Source organism: Caretta caretta, chromosome 2, assembly GCF_965140235.1.
Source record: "Caretta caretta isolate rCarCar2 chromosome 2, rCarCar1.hap1, whole genome shotgun sequence".
Taxonomy (NCBI): domain Eukaryota; kingdom Metazoa; phylum Chordata; order Testudines; family Cheloniidae; genus Caretta; species Caretta caretta.
In genome coordinates this window covers 43342498-43363647 of record NC_134207.1, presented here as the reverse complement: position 1 = coordinate 43363647, position 21150 = coordinate 43342498, and the positions used below count along the sequence as shown (strand labels likewise).

The following is a 21150-nucleotide window of genomic DNA, read 5'->3' as shown; positions in this document are numbered from 1 at the left end:
GTGAGGCTGACTGGCCTATAGTTCCCAGGATCCTCCTTCTTCCCTTTTTTAAAGATGGGCACTACAATTAGCCTTTTTCCAGTCGTCCGGGACTTCCCCGGATTGCCATGAGTTTTCAAAGATAATGGCCAATGGCTCTGCAATCACATCCGCCAACTTCTTTAGCACTCTCGGATGCAGCGCATCCGGCCCCATGGACTTGTGCTTGTCCAGCTTTTCTAAATAGTCCCAAACCACTTCTTTCTCCACAGAGGGCTGGTCACCTTCTCCCCATGCTGTGCTGCCCAGTGCAGTAGTCTGGGAGCTGACCTTGTTCGTGAAGACAGAGGCAAAAAAAGCATTGAGTACATTAGCTCTTTCCACATCCTCTGTCACTAGTAAGGGGCCCACACTTCCCTTGACTTTCTTCTTGTTGCTAACATACCTGAAGAAACTCTTCTTGTTACTCTTAACATCTCTTGCTAGCTGCAACTCCAGGTGTGATTTTGGCCTTCCTGATTTCACTCCTGCATGCCCGAGCAATATTTTTATACTCTTCCCTGGTCATTTGTCCAATCTTCCACTTCTTGTAAGCTTCTTTTTTGTGTTTAAGATCAGCAAGGATTTCTCTGTGAAGCCAAGCTGGTCGCCTGCCATATTTACTATTCTTTCTACACATCGGGATGGTTTTTCCCTGTAACCTCAATATGGATTCTTTAAAATACATCACAAGCTTTCCCTTTGCAAAAAGTACTTTTCTAAATCAAAACAAAATTTCAAACTATTGATCACACCATAGTATGATTCTATGATCAGGGGAAGAATGATTTTGTGGTAGAAGCACAAGGCTATGAGATCTGGGTCTTATTTCTGGTTCTGCCACAGATTCCTGTATGACATTGGAGAAACTTACTTCATTTCTATTCCTCAGTTTCCCCATTGTAACATGGAGAATACTTACCCTACTTCTCAGATGCATGGTGAGGCTTAATTTATTGTTCAGAAAGTGTTTCAGGATTCTCAGATTCGTAGATTTCAAGGCCAGAAGGGATCATTGCAACCATCTGGTCTGACCTATATAATACAGGCCACAGAACTTCCACAAAATAATTCCTAGACTGTGTCTTTTAGAAATACATCCACTCCTGATTTTAAAAATGGTCAGTGATGAAGAATCCACCATGACCTGTTAAGTTATTCCAATGGCTAAATACTCTCACTGTTATAAATGTACATGTTATTTCCAGTCTGAATTTGTGCAACTTCAACTTGCAGTTGCCGGGTGTCCTGTTTTCAACTGGAAAGTCCAGTCGAAAAGGGAACCTGGCAGTGTCCGGTTACCTGCAGTAACTAGCCTCTGCCACAAGGGGGCAGGAAGAGAAGCAGCTGCTGCTGGAGCCTGGAGGAGCAGCTCCAGCAGAGAGAGGTACTGGTGGCTCCCCTGACTTGCCCTGAACAGAGCTCCCTCTCCCCCACCCTGCCCCACGTATTCCTCCACCCGGGAGCATGGCTCTCTCCTACCCCGTCCTGACCCAGTTACTCCCCCACCTCTACAGCCCTGCTCAACTGGCAGGGGGAGGGAGGTGGCGAGAGCAGCGAGCAACAGTGAGGGTGGGGGAAGATGAGCAGGGGTGTGGCTTAGATGGAAAGTTACGGAGCAGGGGGCGGGGCCTCAAGGAAAGAGGAGGAGCAGTGTCCAGTTTTCACACGTTAGAAAGTTGGCCACCGTACTTCAACTTCCAGCCATTGGATCGTGTTATACCTTTCTCTGCTAGACTGAATATTATTAAATATTTGTTCCCTGTGTAGATACTTATAGACTGTAATTAAGTAACTTTCTGACCTTCTCTTCATTAATCTAACTAGATTGAGTTTCCTGAGTCTGTCACTATAAGACCAGTTTTCTAATCCTTTAATTGTTCTTGTGGCTCTTCTCTGAATCATCTCCAATTTATCAATATCTTTCTTGAATTGTGGGCACCAGAACTGGACACAGTATTCCAGCAGTGGTTGCACCACTGCCAAATACAGAGATAAACTAACCTCTCTGCTCCTACTCTGAGATTCCCATTTATGCATCTGAGAATTGCATTAGCTCTTTTTGCCACAGAGTCACACTGGATGCTCATGTTCAGCTGATTGTTCACCACCAGAACCCCAAATCTTGTTCAGAGTCACTACTCCCCAGAATGGAGTCCCCCATGCCTGCTGAAACATATTACATTCTTTTTTCACTTACCAAAAATAAAAAATCTCACCTGATATCTCCATCATTTGTACTACTGTAGCACCCAGAACCCCATCAGGGTCTCAGGGTCCTGTTATGTTAAACTGCTGTGCAATCACATAAGAAGGCAGGCCCTGTCTCTTTAGAGCTTACAGTCCAGTTTAACATTAGATATTACAAGTTGGAGTAAAACTGTGAGGATGAGAGTAACAATGATAGACCAGCTCTGTGTACAGCTTGCTGGTTCAGAGTCAACTAAAGTTTGTGATTTCAGCAGCATGATCCCCTTTAGCCATATGATAAAGCATCGGTTCAGAGTGACAAGTGCCACCTATTAAATCGTCATCTGCACTTTCCGCAGAATCTGCCAGTCAGCATGTGTTCTTGGAGGTCTCTTATCCAAATAATGATCTAGTCTGACTCTGCTGAGATTCAAACATGATGCCATTGCCACAAAAGGTGGTACAGCTACAAACAGATAAGCCGTCCACCGCAATTGGGTAACTAAGCACAGAAGTTCAGTGATGTTGCACTGATGCAGTAAAATTACCATAGGTTATACTTGTGAATGTCCCTTATGTGTGTTCCACCTCCCCAAAACATGGTATAAAGTGTTACTAGTGTAATGCCTGACTACAAATGTATCCTAGATGCTTTTACTAGACTTTCAACACATTTTCTTAATTATTCAACTTGTAAAAAATGCCCTTCACATAGACTCAGAATATATATATATATAGTGAGCCTATTTTTTTAAAAAGGCACCAAAACACTTCCAAAAAAACACATCCGATGAAGTAAGCTGTAGCTCAGGAAAGCTTATGCTCAAATAAATTTTGTTAGTCTCTAGGGTGCCACAAGTTCTCCTTTTCTTTTTACAAATGTGAAAGCAATTAACACAACCATTAAGTAGCCCTCTTCTCTCGCCCTCTCCCTCCCGCAAGTTGGTAAAAGCCAAGTTAAACTTTTCAGCCTGCTCTGAAGGTCAGACCAGTGGGGAAAGTGGATCTCACCCAGAAACATGCCTGCTTTATACAGTTTTCATTTACTGTTTTAACCATCAGTGGGTGTTAATTTTAAAATGCTGAGGATTCTTTTGTAAACAAACACTGTATTAATAAACTCTGCTGTGGATGTACTGGTAGAAAAATCATCCAAGTGATTTCTATACAGGAAAATGTCATGTTATAGCATGAAAGACAAGGTGGGTGTAGTAATATCTTTTGTTGGACCAACTTCTGTTTCGTGAGAGAGACAAGCTTTTGAGCTTACACCAAGCTCTTCTTCAGGCCTGAGAAAGGTAGCGTCACAGTTAAATACAAGATCAAACAGAAAGTTTAGCATACATAGTTAACAGGTTTCAAGGGACCATTCAAGGTTGAAGTGGCTCATTAACATCCTGCCAGTCATAGGGAGGAACTAAAGGGGAGGGGGAAGCAGCTGGGTGGGTTGTCAGTGGGTTATATTATTGTAATAAACTGTAAATCCAGTGTCTCTATTCAGTCTATGATATTTAGTGTCCAGCAAAATAATGAATTTAAGTTCCTGGGCTCATCTTTCAAAAGTATTGTGCAGGTTTCCTTTGAGGTTGAGGGCTAATAGATCAGCTATAGAGTGACCGCTCTGTGAAAAGTGTTCACCCACAGGTGGTAAGGTGTTTGTCTTTTATCATTTTCCTGTGCTAGTTCATTCAAGAGTGTAGTGATTGTCTGGTTTCACTCACATAGTTGCTAATGGGCATGTAGTGCACGGAATTAGATATGCCACATGTTGAGATAAGCATATGTAGAATCCATGGATCTTGAAAGGGGTGTGTGTGGGGGCGGGGGAGAAGGGTTGATCATTGTAGCAGCGGAGATGTATCTGCAGGTTTTGCATCTGTTGTTCTCGCAGTGTCTGGTGCTGCTTTGAGTTGGTGTATCCTGGTTTATGGGGAACTTGCTTCTGAGGATGAGCTTGGAGAGACTGAGGGGCCTATTTGAAGGCTAGGAGAGGGTGTTCTGGAAAGTTTTCTTTCAGAAGGGGGTCCCTGTCGAGTATGGGTTGTAGTTGTTTGATAATGCCCTGCTTGGGTTCCAGTGTGGGGTGGTAGGTGACAACTAGGGGTGAGCGGTTGGAGAGAAGCTTATTGAAGAGGCGTTCTCTTGGGGTATTTGGGTTGCCCATTCCATGATGTGATCTACATCTCTGACGGAGTGTCCTTGTTTGGTGAAGGCGATTTTGTGTGTGTGTTAAGGTGTATATCTCAGACTTTCTCCTCAGAGCATATTCTGTGGCATCTGAGAGCCTGGCTGTAGATAACAGATTTCTTGGTGTGTTTGGGGTGGTTACTGGATCTATGAAGGTAGGTGTGGGAATCCATGGGTTTCTTGTATATACCTGTCTATAGGGTTCCATTGTTGAAGCTGAAGCTGGTGTGGGAGTTCCAGGGAGAGTTTAATGGATGGGTGATAATTATTGAATTTGTGGTGGAAATCTCTGAGGGAATTTGTCATCTGTTCAGAAGATGAAAATATCAATATATTTCAGCTATATCATTGGTTTTGTGGTGCATTTGTCCTGAAATTCTTCTTCAATGTGACACATGAAAAGATTGGCATATTGGGGAGCCATCCCACTACCCATGGCTGTTCTGTTTGGGACACAGTGTTTGCTGTTGAATGTAAATGTAAAATTGTTACAGATGAGGATGAAATGGATGACTTTGGCAATGTGTTCCGGGTGGATATCTGAGGTTTGTCCATTGTCTTGTAAATATGCCATCATTGTGAGGGGATTTTGGTGTATAGGGCGTTGACATCCATTGTGGTAGGGATGGTATTCTGAGGAGGTTGTTAATGTTACAGAGTTTGTGGAAGTTGGTTTTGTCCTGGAAGAAGCTGGCCCTAAGACATTAAGAACATAAGAATGGCCATACTGGGTCAGACCAAAGATCCATCTAGCCCAGTATCCTGTCTTCCGACAGTGGCCAATGCCCGGTGCCCCACAGAGAATGAACAGAATAGGTAATCATCAAGTGATCCATCCCCTGTCGCCCATTCCCAGCTTCTGGCAAACAGAGGCTAGGGACACCATCCCTGCCCATCCTGGCTAATAGCCATTGATGGACCTATCCTCCATGAATTTATCTAGTTCTTTTTTGAACGCTGTTATAGTCTTGGCCTTCACAACATTCTCTGGCAAGGAGTTCTACAGGTTGACTGTGCATTGTGTGAAGAAGTACTTCCTTCTGTTTGTTTTAAATCAGCTGCCTATTTATTTCATATGGTGACCCCTCGTTCGTGTGTTATGAGAAGGAGTAAATAGTATTTCCTTATTTACTTTCTCCACACCAGTCATGGTTTTATAGACCTTAATCATATCCCCCCTTAGTCCGTCTCTTTTCCAAGATGAAAAGTCCCCGTCTTCTTAATCTCTCCGTATACAGAAGCCGTTCCATATCCCTAATCATTTTTGTTGCCCTTTTCTGAACCTTTTCTGGTTCCAATATATCTCTTCTGAGATGGAGCGACCACATCTGCACACAGTATTCAAGATGTGGGCATACCATGGATTTATATGGGCAATATTATATTTTCTGTCTTATTATCTATCCCTTTTTTAATGATTCCCAACATTCTGGTCACTTTTTTGACTGCCGCTGCACATTGAGTGGATGTTTTCAGAGACCTATCCACAATGACTCCAAGATCTCTCTTGAGTGGTAACAGCAGTTTAGACCCCATCATTTTATATGTATAGTTGGGATTATGTTTTCCAATGTGCATTACTTTGCATTTATCAATATTGAATTTCATCTGCCATTTTGTTGCCCAGTCACTCAGTTTTAAGAGATCCTTTTGTAGCTCTTTGCAGTCTGCCTAGGACTTAACTTTCTTGAAAAGTTTTTTTGTGTCATCTGCAAATTTTTGCCACCTCACTGTTTACCCCTTTTTCCAGATCATTTATGAACAAGTTGAATAGGACTGGTCCCAGTGCAGACCTCTGGGGGACACCACTATTTATCTCTTTCCATTCTGAAAACTCAGCATTTATTCCTACCCTTTGTTTTTTATCTTTTAACCAGTTACTGATCCATGGGAGGACCTTCCGTCTTATCCCATGACCGCTTACTTTGCTTAAGAGCCTTTGGCGAGGGACCTTGTTAAAGGCTTTCTGAAAATCTAAGTACACTATATCCACTGGATTCCCCTTGTCCACATGTTTGTTGACCCGCTCAAAGAATTCTAGTAGATTGGTGAGGCATGATTTCCCTTTACAAAAACCATGTTGAGTCTTCCCCAACAAATTATGTTCATCTATGTGTCTGACAATTTTGTGTTTTACTATAATTTCAATCAGTTTGCCTGGTACTGAAGTCAGGTTTATTGGCCTGTAAGTGCCGGGATCCCTCTTTAAAAATTGGCATCACATTAGCTATCCTCCAGTCATTTGGTACAGAAGTTGATTTAAATGATAGGTTACAAACTACAGTTAGTAGTTCTGCAGTTTCACATTTGAGTTCCTTCAGAACTCTTGGGTGAATACCATCTGGTCCTGGTGACTGAGGTTATTGAGAGCTTTTGGAGACTGAAGGTATCCCAGCCCTGAATAAATGAACTAGTAATTCTGACCAGTGTTCAATTTTTTAAAAATTTTTTAAATTTCTTCTACCCAAACACAATAAACTTTTGTGCTTTTCAGTATCCCTTTGGGGAAGGAAAGCACTGATTGAGTTTTTAAAGTCAGTCTGTTAAATCACATGGGATGTAGCAATCTTTTATTTTTAACATAATCATTTGCAATAGCTCCATAACAAACACTTTTCATATACAGTATACTCCCGTTTATCCAACACCCTATTATCTGAACTTCTGCATTCTCTGAATCCCTTCCTTGGCCTCAAGCATGAGAGACATGCTGCAGAGGGCTTGTATCTCATGCTGGGTGCCAAGGAAGGGGTTTAGATAATAGAGCAGAGACCCGTGGCCAGGAGAGGGAGACAGAGGATGAGCCTCCAGCACTGGGGGAGGCCACCCTGATGCTGAAATGACTACAGCAGTCGCGGTAGCGCAGGGAGCCCTCTGCAGCCCATCTGTCATGGGAGTGAGTGAGCAGGACCCTGGTAGCAGAGCAGCAGAGGGCTGCCTGCATTGCCACAGAGAAGGTTCCACTTACACCCAATCCCTGCAAGCATAAGGTGTTGGGGAAGAATGTGGAAACGGGTAAGGCTGCAGTCTTGGCAGGGCAGAGCAGAGAAGAGACCCCTGATGTCTGCTCTGTCTGCCAGAATCACAGCCTTTCCTTGAGCCTGCAGGATTGGGTGTCTCAGAGAGCTCTCTGCTGTCACTGGAGTGAGTGGGGGTTATTAACACTTCTTGGAGTCATTTGGTTCCTGATTTTACCATCTGACTTTTTTTTAGAAAATGAGGTTATTCTGCACATTCTTTAGAGCTGAAAGAGCCAGTAAATGTTTAACATAAACTCCATCTAGACTAACACCAGCCATTTCTAATCCTGAAATACTGAAGCCAGCTAATTTGGGCTGGACATGAAATTTCAGAAACCTGTTCACAACAACTGTGGTATGTGTCTCTGACATTCAAATTAGTCATTTTGCCAAAGGGGCTATAAACAGTACCCAAGAAGCCACTATTTCTTGTCAAGTGCAATATTCATGTACAGCTCTGCTTCTAAGCTTTCCATGGGTTTCCATTTCAAACCTGCATTAATCAATTCTGATCCACATCTGAGGGTAAGAAAGGTAAATAATTTGTACCCTATTTCTCACTTTTTAAAGATGATGGATGAATAATCAGAGGAACACTCAAACACAGAACTGATTGGAGCTCACTCACAGGAGTAACTGCTAGTAGTTGAAAACCCAGTCCAGTGCTTGTAAATGTGTGTGTTGGTTTATTTCATTTTTTTTAATAGGTTTTCTTTTGGACTGTCACGTAGGATGGGTGCATGGAAGAGTTCAGTGATGCGGAAAGTATCTTCATTGACCTGATGAAGTATGTTTAGCCTTAGCAGTTTAAAAGATAGTGTATTTTTAATGCATGGATGTCATTGCAATTTTTCATTGTTTTTGTTGTCACTAAATGCTAACTACTCAGTGATTCCACAAAATTAAGAGTTACCTCTGCATTGGTTCTTCTTTGCAACCCTGTCCCGCTCCCCCTGTGTGGTATAGATGGGGACTACTCCACTGTAGATTGGAGATATACAGGTGTAAGTGGAAAGAGAAATAATCCCCTTAATTTCCTTTCTTAGATTCATCATGCCATTAGTCTCTTAAAAATATATTGTACATTTGACAAGATGCTGTATGCTGTCAGTGGTATTGTTTTGCAGACATTCTAGCTTGGTTCCATGAAATTTTGTTGATGTTTAGTATTGACAATGAATGAGCTGTAACATCAGTGGGTAAAACCATTTTGATATGGTGGGTTGTCAGTGGAACAAAATATTGCAGTGTTGATTAAGTATTGTGATCAGTTAATGCTTTTGCATTTCTGACTGTAGTATAATGCACCAATGGCAAAAATATATCTACTCCAGTGAAACTGTTTTTCTTTCACTGAAGTTAAATCCTTAGCGCAATCAAATGTTGGGTACAGTAGCTGCTGCACATCCATAATAGTGACTTTCAAATATTTTTGCTCTGAATTTCTCACTACTATTCCATAGATAATTGAGAGGCATAGTCTTCAATGTACAAATCCCTGTTCTCTAACTTTCAGGGGGGCCACAGTGCTGCTTTCAGGCAACTTATACCATATGATGGGGTAAAACAGTCACTACTTGACTAGCCCCCTATTTGCCTCTGACAGTTCAAAATTATTCTCTTAGGCAGGAGCAAGTCCAAACACCCACCTCTGACCTTCATATCAACCTCTACCATTCACTCCATGCTAGAATTGGCACATCTATGACGGTATATAGATTGCTCAGGCTTTTAGTTCAACCACTTTTGCAAGTTGGCTTATTTAATCTTTGTTTAATGTCACATGAAGAATTGTTCTCTCCCTTCAGACCCTAAAAACGTAATTGTTGCAGCGTCTAGAAGAGAAAACCTGATAACTGAGATTTATTGTCTCCACCAGTCCTCCCCGCCTTTCCTACAACACTCTTCCCCCCCCCCCCCACCCCCACACACACATTTGCGCTGCCTTCTCTTTCAGACATAGGCAATCCATCTTGCTTGTCAGATTTTTGACTTAAAGTGAAGTGCGGAAAAAAACACAAAATCCTAAGAACGTTCATATGTATTTGAGTTCTGCTAACACTGTAGTGATATCTGTGTAAGTGTAACAGGAGGCAAAAGTTGAGTCTCTAACTCTGTGTAAGAGATTACAGGGCTGTGAAGGGCAGCACGGTGAACTTGAATCTTAAGGAACGACTGGGAACATCATAAATAGAGCAGAAGATCTGCTGTGATATGTATGTGTGTTAAATCCGCTCCTGTTTTTTAAAAAGCCTTCCGGATGCCCCCAAGTCTATCTCTCATTGCTCTTTGAAGTTTGTGTTTACATGTTATGACAAGGTCTCAAGGGTGCAACCTGGACTGTGGGACCATTGTGCCCTCCAAACCCACCAGCCTGGGCTATCCCTCACACTGTGATGTTAATGTCAAGCTACAAGCCTCTGACAGGCACTGCACTTAAACAGCCATCCAGGGACGCACCCAACTGAGTTACATGAATGATCTCCTGGCCCACTGTGTTGGACTCAGTGAAACAAATCCCTGTCTTTATGTGTGTGTATCTGTCTTTTGGTTAACTCATAAAGCTGCAGTTTTGAGATGAAATCCTGACACCATTGTACTCAATAGATTTGCCACTGACTTCACTGGAGCAAGGATTTCGCTCTTAGTGTTTAACAAGGGTTGCCACCTCTCCAGGCTTTCCCAGGATTGTCCCATTTTTGAAGTAGCTATCCTGGGAAATCTGTAAAGGTGCTCACTGCCAGCTGTCCAGTTTTATGGGCTCAGCAGCATCCTGAATGTCCTGTTTTGTTTTGTTTTTTACCTCAGAGGTGTAGTGGTAACACTACATTTAACATCAAAAGAGGATTCTACATAACTTCTGCCTCCTAAATGTAGCTATCTAAAAATTCCTAGATCAAAATCTTCCTGGGACAGATTACTCCTTATATTTGTGCTCTGTTTCGTAGTCATAGGTGCCAACTATGGTCCAGGGCTGGGGTGGAACTGGGAGGGAAGAGGTGGGGTGGGGGCGGGGCCTGTGGCAGAGCGGGGGTTGAGCACCCCCAGGCAAAGGAAAAAGCCGGTGCCTGTGTTGGTAGGGAGTTGTCTTTGGTGGGTGTGGAAATTATTGGCATTATAAAAGCTCCGTTTTTACAAAAACCTCAATTTTAACCCTAACTTGGTCTGGCAGCATCCCTCTTAGTGGAAAAGGTAATCGGCAAATGTTGTTGGTACAAGAGAGAAGGTAACTTTTTGCAAATCAAATCCAGCCCAGGTCGCTAGTGATTATGAGAGTCATTATCCTCTGGCTGTTAAATGGCCTGTGTGAAATGAGTTGATCTCTGTGAATGGTGTCTGCTGGTGAACAGGAACCCTGGGCATGCTGAAGAAAACGATTGAGTGGGCGTGGAAGTTGCCTCTCCAGAATACGAGTGTTAGGCCTGTTGGCAGCAAAGCCCGAGGAAACTTGTGCTGCTGCTTGCAGTGCATCTGTTTTGCGGATAAACCAAGGACTTGACTGTGCAGGGTTGTAAATATGTCATATTACATTGGCACTAAATTCACTGAAAACTTGAGAAAGAAAATCAGCAAAATAAGAGAATTCATCATAATTTTGTAGACATGGGAATGAGATTTTTAGTACTCTGGATCTCAGGCTTATAGTTAAAAGGAGTTTGAAGTTCCCAGACCAACTTTTGGCATGGAAACTGATTTTGTTGATGTGATGCTGCCTTCTGCAACTGTGTGTAAAATGCAGCGTCATGTAAGTTACAGATCAAAGACTCCTGAGAGACAACTGTAGAAAAATCCAAATGAATATTCCACGGACAAACGTGTAGTCCTTACAAACATACCATTTCAGTGCACTATGCTATGCTGGCGACAACCTGAGTTTCAAATTTATACACCTTCTCTGTTCTCTTTTGTTTCATTTCTCACAACTGAGCTTTCTTTTGTATATGCCATTTGATCTGATTTTTTGTTTTAAAGTTTAGTATTCAGACCTGATTGGAAACATAAATATATTTGTTGGTCCTTGTGGAAAATGTCTTTAAGAAGCCTGTCTGCAACCCTAGCGTCCCCTAGGATGTTGCTAGGAAGCCAGCAAGACGCAATCTAACAAACTAAGATGGTAAATGTAGTTATGTATAAATAGCTGCAGATTCCCACTTATGTCCTTCTTCTCTTGTCTCCCTCATGTCATGTCTGAATTCTAGATGGTAATTTGATCAGAGTGGGAGCTCATCTTTGTCTCTCCTTTGAAATTCCCAGCACACTTTCAGGCACTGTAAAATAATTACACCTTGCTTGCATAATTGTCTTGTTGTGATTCTAGACTAACCAGTGGGAGAACGCAGGTGAAACATAAAACCTATTTGTGGGATCAGTTATCCTAGCATCTTGGCCCAAGCATTTTCCATATAAGTAGAAGAATACAGCTCTTTCCGTGATGCACCTGTAACTCTAGGTGTCTGGTATAATGTGATTATTTACGTATGTTTAGTTAAATTATTGGTTACTTTTTATTATTTACACTTAATAAAACCAAACTGTCAGCAGAGATGTGAATTTTTTGCCAGAGTTATTGTCTGTATGTTAGGATGTACACAGTAGGCACTCTTCCATCTTTTACCAAAAAATCTTCTAATCTGATTTAAAATGTCTGGTTAAAATTTGTGAAATTGTCTTAGGCATGACATCTGATTTTGTTTAAATTTAATGTGTTTGCAGATAATGACTGGTATTTGTGTCATGTGACAATTATTGCCCCAGAAGAGGATTTTCTATCCTGGGGTATGTACCCATACCCCTATTTGGCACGTGTTGATCCTGATGCCCGGAAAGGCACTCTGATCTACCAGCTCATGGCCCATTCCAATAACAATGAAAACTCCAGTGTTGGGATAACTTATGCACTTATTGCAGGTAAGTCTTTTGTGAATCAACTGATTAATCTGCATGATGAGATTTTTATTTTCGCAATTTCCAATTTTATCATTTAGTTAATAAGGTTTTAATAGAATAGCCTTGTTGAGACATACTGGGTGAAGGTCAGAGGTGTTGAGTAAAGTGGTGTAAATTAAACCAGTACATGAGTGTAAGGGAGTTGGTTACTCCCATACAAAGTGACCAGAACCAGTCTTAGACTAAGGTCTGGCCTATGCTACTAAGGGCTTGTCTACATGGGCGGTATAAACCAGATCAAATCAAGTTAATCTAGTTTGAAAATGCTTGCGTACACATGATCCATCGCTACATATTTATCGCAGACTCTGAAGTCCTCTTGCAAAGCAGACTAGGTTTCCTTTAAACTGAATTACTTCGGTCTATTGTTTGTGTGCACGCAATTGCTGTGTGCTTCCAGTGATTATCCCATAGTGCTTTGCAGGCTGACTGTTACTGACCTGTCCATTTACTTGTGTGCCCTCCCACGCTCTGGTCTCAAATTCCCAGGACAACACCTCCCCACCTTTTAAAAGCTGGCACGGAGCCACATTTTGCCCACTTGCTCCTGGATCCTGGTGTATCATTCTTGCAGTGTAGCTGTGATAGCACTCCTGAAACCACACAACATGCCTCGCACAGTTGCATTGAGCCATGCTGAGACCCTGGATCTCATCACCATCTGGGGAGAAGCTTTGGTTCAGGAAGCTCTTTTGGCCAGACGCTCCCATAGCCACCGCACCTACAACAACCAGAGCGTCAAGGACAGGGCCTCTATGTACTGCTGAGAGGCTGGCCATCCTGAAGGCGACGTAAAAGGAAAACTCAGGATAAGATGTTTGTAGAGCTTTTGGCAGAGAGTCGAGTCTGGTTTTTCTCTGGGAAAGAGGTGGAAGCTGTATGTGCGGACCCAGAGGGAGAAGGAAATGCAGCTCTCCTGGGAGATTATGGCAGTGGCCAAGGACCGCTTTGCGATGGCCAAGAAGAGCATAGAAAAAGATAGGGGAGAGGCAGAGGCAACTCATGGATGCTATCCTGAGCCAGAATGTTCTCCAGAATAGCTCCTGTTAGGCCAGCAGGCCCTGCAGGCTCGGAATTTGGGATCCAGCCATGTCCTTTGCAACCTTGGCAATACTGGGCGCTGGGATGAGCGGCAAGTCCTCCCCACCATACCCTTGCAGCAGTGCTACCAGCGGCCGTTCCCCTCTCAAAATAACCTCGGGGCACTGAGAACACTGGCTCCTGGGAGCCCAGCACTTCTTTGAGTCCAGCAGCGCCCCTGAAAGTTTTGAGCCGCATCACTTAACTCTAGAGCCCATGCAGGCAAGAAGAGGCAGTGGGCTGGCTTATACTCACCTGTAACTGTAAGGCAACCAGCCACCCCCCGGGTTGTGTTTGCACCATTTGCACTGGTGCACTTTGAGTTTTGTTTGCACTGTTGCTTTAATTAGAGATTTGTTGATTAGTAAACTGTTTAGGTAAATGTATTTGAAAATACAAAAACATCATTTTTTCCATTAGTTCAATAAAAACTAGATTTTTGGTTTTGTTCTTTCATAATTAAAATTATTTTAGTCAATTCATGAGGAGTCCTTATTACACTTAATTATGAAAATCCGTTAAATAAAGCTGAAATACTTCATGGGGTTTTCAGAAGTACATAGAGAGCATTCTACTTCCACCACTCATACGTTACACCCCAATGCTTGAAATGTATCCCAACAGTTCCCCCTCCCCCATGGGCTTACAACTGCACATGTTCAGGCAGGAGACTTAAAATATGACATCCCTAACAATATTCCCCTGGGTGTCAGCATTTTCTACAGGACGCCTTGCTGGCTGCTTGAACCACCAAGCAAGTCACCGAACCTCCACTTCCCACCCATTGTTAAGGCTTTCTCCCTTGCTTTCACAAATATTGTGCAACGCACAACAGGCATTGAATGGTCCTAACCTCTTTTTTTCCAGCTGCTTCCAACCTGTTCCATAAACAGTGCCATCTGCCTTTAAACTGCTAAATGCACACTCGACTGCTGTAAGGGAACTGCTCGGGCAATAGTTAAAGTGTTCCTTCCTGCCGTCCAAGTGGCCTGTGTATGGCTTCATTAGTCAGGGCATAACAGGATAAGACAAGTCTTCCACAATAACCAAACTACCTCCACACCATTAATGTCTACAGTGGTCCTGGGAGCAAACATTCATTTCTCCATTCATCTAAACAGAACTGAGGGCTAAAAGATCTTAGAATCTTGGACCCTTCCAGACCACCCTGCATTTTTGTCTGTAAATCTCCCATCAAGAAGAAATACCCCTTTCTGGTTTTATAAATTCTGTGCTGTAGTGGGGGAACGAATGGTCGGCACCCATGTTCTATCAATTGCCCCAGTACAGTTTGGAAACTGTATGTGTGCAAAGCCATCAACCATCTCCAGAGCATTACCCAGCTTTAGGATCCTGTTAGATATCACTTTATCAGAGACACAGCAGACCTGCTTGAGAATGTCGCCAACAGTTGATCACCCCATGCCAAATTGGTTGGCTACAAACCAGTAGTACTCTAGGGTTGCGAGCTTCCACAGGGCAATGGCATACCTGCTTCTCCACAGATATGGAGCACTACACGTTGCTACGGCTGTCATTGAAGCTCCAAGGTCAGTTCTACACCGATCACAAAAAAGTTAGACCCTCCCCATCCTGAAATTCGGCCACCACTGCTGCTCAGCTCCAGTCTGCAGAATGATCCTCTCCCATCAATCCATGCTGGCTTCTCAGGCCCAGACATGGTGCTACCTGCTGTGTAGGCGATCCAGCTTGGATCGTTGTCCTCTTCCATCTGCCACCTCTTCCGAGTGCTCTCCTGCTGCCAGAGGAGCTGCTGCTGCTGTAGAATATTCTTCTGCTCCCACATCGTCTGCTCGAGGGTGAGGCAGGCAAAGTCCAATGCCAAATTCATCTAGCTTTGACTGCTGTAATACAGCCCAAGCAGTCGTCCTAGTGTGTGGAGCATTGCTGGGTCCATGTTGGCAGACAGGAATCAGAAAATGGCCCAAGACCACCTGGAAAGGAAGTATGCGACAGAGACAGTGGAAACATGGAATTTAAAAAAAAAGTAAAATTCAACCCACCTGACTTCCCACAATTCACAGTGAAAACAATCCTAGGGCTCATGCTGTTTAGCATGCACATGGGATGCCTGTTCCATTCTCAGTTCACATTGTCTGAACACACGGAGGTGGTTTGCTAGGAACTGAGGATGTAGTGTTTTGGGGGGAGGGGTATCCTGAGCTGGATCACCAACACAGCATTCAGTGCCATTTTGGTGGCTGAGAAGCCACTATGGATTAGTGGGAAAGAATTGTTTTGCAGACAGGGCTGACCAGCGGTGGTGAGAGAATTTCAGGATGGGGAGGGCTACTTTTTTTGAGATCCGTGCAGAATTGACCTTGGGAGCTGCAATGACAGCATACCAATTTGCAGTGCCCCATACCCATGGTTAGAGTTAGGGTTAGATAATGAGCACATGTCTAATATAGCTCTGTAGTGCATAAGCCTGAAGGCTGCTGAATGAGGGCACAAGACAGCTAGCCTTAGAGCTAGAGTTGTGTCCTGGGTGTTTTGTGTTAGTGCACAGTATTGAGGAAACTGGTGTTTAACACCAAGTCCATTGTCCGTATATAACATATGTATACTGTCTCTCCCACAATGCACAGTATGAACAAGGGGTAAAATAAAGAATGGGCTTAAAAAAAAAGGGAGAATGTGTAGAGAAAAGTGAGGGATTTGAAGCCGAAGCTTAAAGGTAATGAAGATGCAAATGAATGTTCTTACTCTGATGCCTCTACTAGAATGGTTTCTGTACATCTATTGATAGGTGGCGAAGAGCGATTTGAAGTTGATATGGATACAGGTATTATAATGACAACCGGTTTGCCTTTAACTTGGAATAAGGAATATGTGGTCACAGTGCAGGCCACTGATGAATATGGCAACAAAAGTCCTTATGCCTCCATCTCTATCCTGGTTGGCTCCAGACTTCCCCAGTTTACTAACGTGTCCTACAGCGTCTTTGTCCCTGAAAGTACTCCAGCAGGAGAAAAGTAAGTGGAAGAAAGCCAGGGTCCAGTGCTCTGAGAGAAACTTTGTGGAGTACCACATAGTGTCTCATTTGCAACCAGTGTTGTTTGTTTACAGGGCTACGCTTGCATTGATAGTCCTGTATTGCAGTTCAAAAGGAAAATGTGACTCTTTCAAATGGAGGAGCAGCATAGCACAATGGACCGAACACTAGGCTGGGAACAGAAAGTATGGGATTCAAATCCCAGCTCTGGCACTGATTTGGCTAGGACAAATCATTACATCTCTGAAATGCCTTCCATCTTCCACCCCTTCCTGTAAAATACACACATGCCAAACATCTCCCTTTAGGAGAGAGGGTCCTTGACTTTTGTTAAAATGTTTCTTTTTCTCCGTGTTCTGTGCTTCCAAATACTTTCTCCAAACTAAATGGATTTCAGTGAAAATTAAAGGATTATCCCAATAGTACTTGCCAAGTGGTCCCTATTTATTGCTTTCAAATGCTGCAGTTATTGGAATAAGGATTTTTTTTTTCTTTTTTGCCTGCCTATCTGTCTCAGAGGCTGTAAGGATTTGTGTTTGGACTGTGCTTTGAAAAGGAAACTTGCTATAACAGTACCTATTTTGTTATGATGCCTATGTGGGTTCGTGTGAGTGTTCAGTGTTCTGTAGGGGACAGAATAGTAATTAAAATGATCTCTAGCAGTGTGGCCAATGATAAGTTAATTTAATTGTATTTAATCTCCTCTTAGCAGAAGTTTACATTTAAAAACCCAACCAACCAAAGCCTCTGTTTGTGCTGATGTCCTCTTCAGACCCTTTTAGTTCTGAAATTTGTAGGCAGATTGAAGTGAATTTAGAGGAGACGACAAAATTAAAAAGGCTGAGGGGGATTTGATTCATGAGCCGCTCTTGAAAGCTCCACTCACTAATGACAGGCAAGCATGGGACCACTTGGTAAAATTTAAAGAGAGACCATTAACTTCAAAAATCACACTTCTGTCTACATTTATTTTTACTGTTACACATGGCACATAAAGATTACTGTGACAAAGACATTAGGGACAAATACTTTCTATTTTTTCAATGTTCTTGCTTTGCACACATCCCCAACATAGTCAGTTGGTGTCCTGCCTCTATATGGGTTTTTCACTTCGCAACAAGGAGAGGAAAAGATTTTTAAAATGTGTTAGTAAAGCCATAAAAATTGTCAAGGAGACTTAGAGGCAGGTGTAGAAAAAGCTGTTGGTTGTATAGGGTTTATAGAGGGGGCTGAAGGTATGCCTCTTACAGTGATGAAGGGATTAGAAGGAATTTCTGTAGGGGCTGGTTGACTGAGTTCCTGCTGAAATGATTGATGCTGCTGGGGTTGTAGTGAATCATGATGTTAGTGCCTGGAGCCTTAGATAGGAGTCTTCTATTTTAAATCTAAATAAATAAATACCTGAAAGTAATCAAATGTTTTTTAATAGACTAGATTTCAAGTTGCCAAGTAAAGTGGGGGAAGAGGGGAGTGGTGGGGGAAGGGGAAGCTTATTTTTTCTAGATTGTGAAGAAAATCTTCCAAACGTGTATTCAATGTAAACTAGGGCTGTCAATTAATCGCAGTTAACATGATTAACTAAAAAACAAAGAGTGGTGATTAATCACAGTTTTAATCACACTGTTAAACAGTAGAATACCAATCAAAATTTATTAAATATTTTGGATGTTTTCCTACATTTTCAAATATACTGATTTCAATTACAACACAGAATACAAGTGTACAATGCTCACTTTATATTATTTTTATTACAAATATTTGCACTGTAAAAATGATAAACAAAATAAATAGTATTTTTCAATTCACCTTAGACAAGTACTGTAGTGCAATCTCTTTATCGTGAAAGTGCAATTTACAAACGTAGATTTTTGTTTTGTTATTGTGACAAAGTTCCTCCTCTACTTTGGTGGGTCTTGCACTTATTGGCGGATTTGCTCGCCTTGGAGCTTCACAGCAGCCCTCAGTTTGGCCGTTTTCGTGAACCCACAGTCCAGGTCAACTCCTCCTGTGTCTGACCAGGAGTTGGGAGGTTTGGGGGGAACCCGGGCCCGCCCTCTACTCCGGGTTCCAGACCAGGGTCCTTGGAATGCAGCTGTCTAGAGTGCCTCCTGGAACAGCTGTGCAACAGCAGCAACTCCCTGGGCTACTTCCCCATGGCCTCCTCCCAACACCTTCTTTATCCTCACCATAGGACCTTCCTCCTGGTGTCTGATAATGCTTGTACTCCTCAGTCCTCCAACAGTATGTGTTCTCACTCTCAGCTCCTAGCGCCTCTTGCTCCCAGCTCCTTACATGCGCCCCACAAACTGAAGTGAGCTCCTTTTTAAACCCAGGTGCCCTGATTAGCCTGCCTTAATTGATTCTAGGAGCTTCTTGATTGGCTGCAGGTGTTCTAATCAGCCTGTCATCTTAATTGTCTCCAGAAGGTTCCTGATTGTTCTGGAACCTTCCCTGTTACCTTACCCAGGGAAAAGGGACCTACTTAACCTGGGGCTAATACATCTGCCTTCTATTACTGTCCTGTAGCCATCTGGCCCGACCCTGTCACATTATATAACTGCACTCAAAAACAAAGCAATGTAAAACTTTAGTGCCTACAAGTCCACTCAGTCCTACTTCTTGTTCAGCCAATCACTCAGACAAACAACTTTGTTTACATTTACGGGAGATAATGCTGCCTGCTTCTTGTTTACAATGTCACCTGAAAGTGAGAACAGGCGTTCACATGGCACTATTGTAGCTGGTGTTGCAAGATATTTACACACCAGATGCACTAAAGATTCATGTCCCTTCATGCTTCAACCATCGTTCCATAGGACATGTGTCCATGCTGATGATGGGTTCTGCCCGATAACAATCCAAAGCAGTACAGACTGGAACACGTTCATTTTCCTCATCTGAGTCAGATGTCATGAGCAGAAGATTGATTTTCTTTTTTGGTGGTTCGGGTTCTGTAGTTTCTGCATCAGAGTGTTGCTTTTTCTGAAAGCAAGCTCCACACCTCATCCCTCTCAGATATTGGAAGGCACTTCAGATTCTTAAACCTTGGGTTGAGTGCTGTAGCTATCTTTAGAAATCTCACATTAGTACCTTATATGCATTTTGTCAAATCGGCAGTGAATGTTGTTAAAATGAACATCATGCTGGGTCATCATCTGAGACTGCTATAACATGAAATATATGGTAAAATGCTGGTAAAACACAGAGCAGGAGACATACAATTCTCCCCCAAAGAGTTCAGTCACAAATTTAATTAACGCATGATTTTTTTAAGAAGCATCGTCAGCTTGGAAGCATGCCCTCAGGCACGGTGGTTGAAGCATGAAGGGACATATGAATCTTTAGCGCATCTGGCACATAAGTATCTTGTGATGCTGGCTACAACAGTGCCATGCAAATGCCTGTTCTCACTTTCAGGTGACACTGTAAACAAGAAGCAGGCAGCATTAGCTCCCGTAAATGTAAACAGACTTGTTTGTCTGAGTGATTGGCTGAACAAGAAGTAGGACTGAGTGGACTTGTAGGCTCTAAAGTTTTACATTGTTTTATTTTGAGGGAAGTTATTTTTTGTGCATAATTCTACATTAGTAAGTTCAACTTTCATGAGAAAGAGATACAGTACTTGTATTAGGTGAATTGAAAAATACTATTTTCTATTTTTAGAGTGCAAATATTTATAATTTATTTTTTAAGTGAGCACTGTACACTTTGTATTCTGTGTTGAAATTGAAATCAATATATTTGAAAATGTGGAAAACATCCAAAAATATTTAAATAAATGGTATTCTATTGTTTAACAGCGCGATTAATTGTGATTAATTTGTTTAATCGCTTGACAGTCCTAACGTAAACAGATTCAGGTAAGTCTGGCTTCACTGCCGCTGCTACAGAATAGCTTTGCCAAGCAGCAGGAGAGTGATGCTGACAAGACTGGTCTGTTTTATTGCTGCTATTCAGAAGCCTCTGAGCAGCATTGAACTGTAAAGCTTTTGAGTATCAGAAGAGGCAGATGCTGGAGTTAGTTGCAGGGGAGGAGAAAATAGGCTGGAGAAGCAGTCAAGTGATGGAGGCCTACCTGCTACCTCTTCAGAGGCTCTGATCATGAAGGTACACAATTCTTCTCCTGTCCTGCAGAGTAGAGGGGGATAGCACTTCAAATAAAATGGGACATACTAGCCAGAGGTTGGTATCTACAATGGAGTTCCAAACAAGGCAGTGACTGTACCTGGTAGAAATCCCAGCCCCTTTCTCCTTCCCAGCAACTCTGGAAGCAGGGGCTGGGTTTCTCACCAGGTCATTGTCCTGGACCGCACTGGTGGGCCCTTTCTCCTTTGTCTTCCATATCTACTTCTGTCCAGTAAGTGTCTGGTTAAGATGTTTTCAATCCCAGCTTCTGAAGAAAAATTAAAAGAAATATGTGTAGTTTAGCTACACAATCACTAAGGTAGAAAACTTAATGGTCTGCAAGGATTTGAAGGGTGTAAATACCAAGGAAGGAGTAAATGTTTAGTCAGGTGATTGGGAATAATGGGTTGAAATGAAGAAAAGGCAAATTGTTACCCAAGATCTGATATAGTGTGGAATAGCGTCCCCAGGGGAGTGGCAGAGTCCCTTCTCCAAGAGTCATTTTAAATGTAGACCAGATAAAGTATTAGAAGATATTTGCAGGGGCCAGTCCTGCACTTTTCAGTA

At 42.6% G+C, this 21150-nt stretch overlaps 1 protein-coding gene across 1 annotated transcript in view; it reads left to right on the top strand.

The window, feature by feature from the left end:
- Nucleotides 1-21150, top strand: part of LOC125631066 (neural-cadherin-like) — a 94654-nt gene that overhangs the window by 26145 nt on the left and 47359 nt on the right. The window contains exons 3-4 of the mRNA XM_048837243.2: nucleotides 12129-12323; nucleotides 16213-16438. Coding sequence (XP_048693200.2) covers nucleotides 12129-12323; nucleotides 16213-16438 — 421 coding nt within the window. The remainder of the gene's footprint in view (nucleotides 1-12128; nucleotides 12324-16212; nucleotides 16439-21150) is intronic.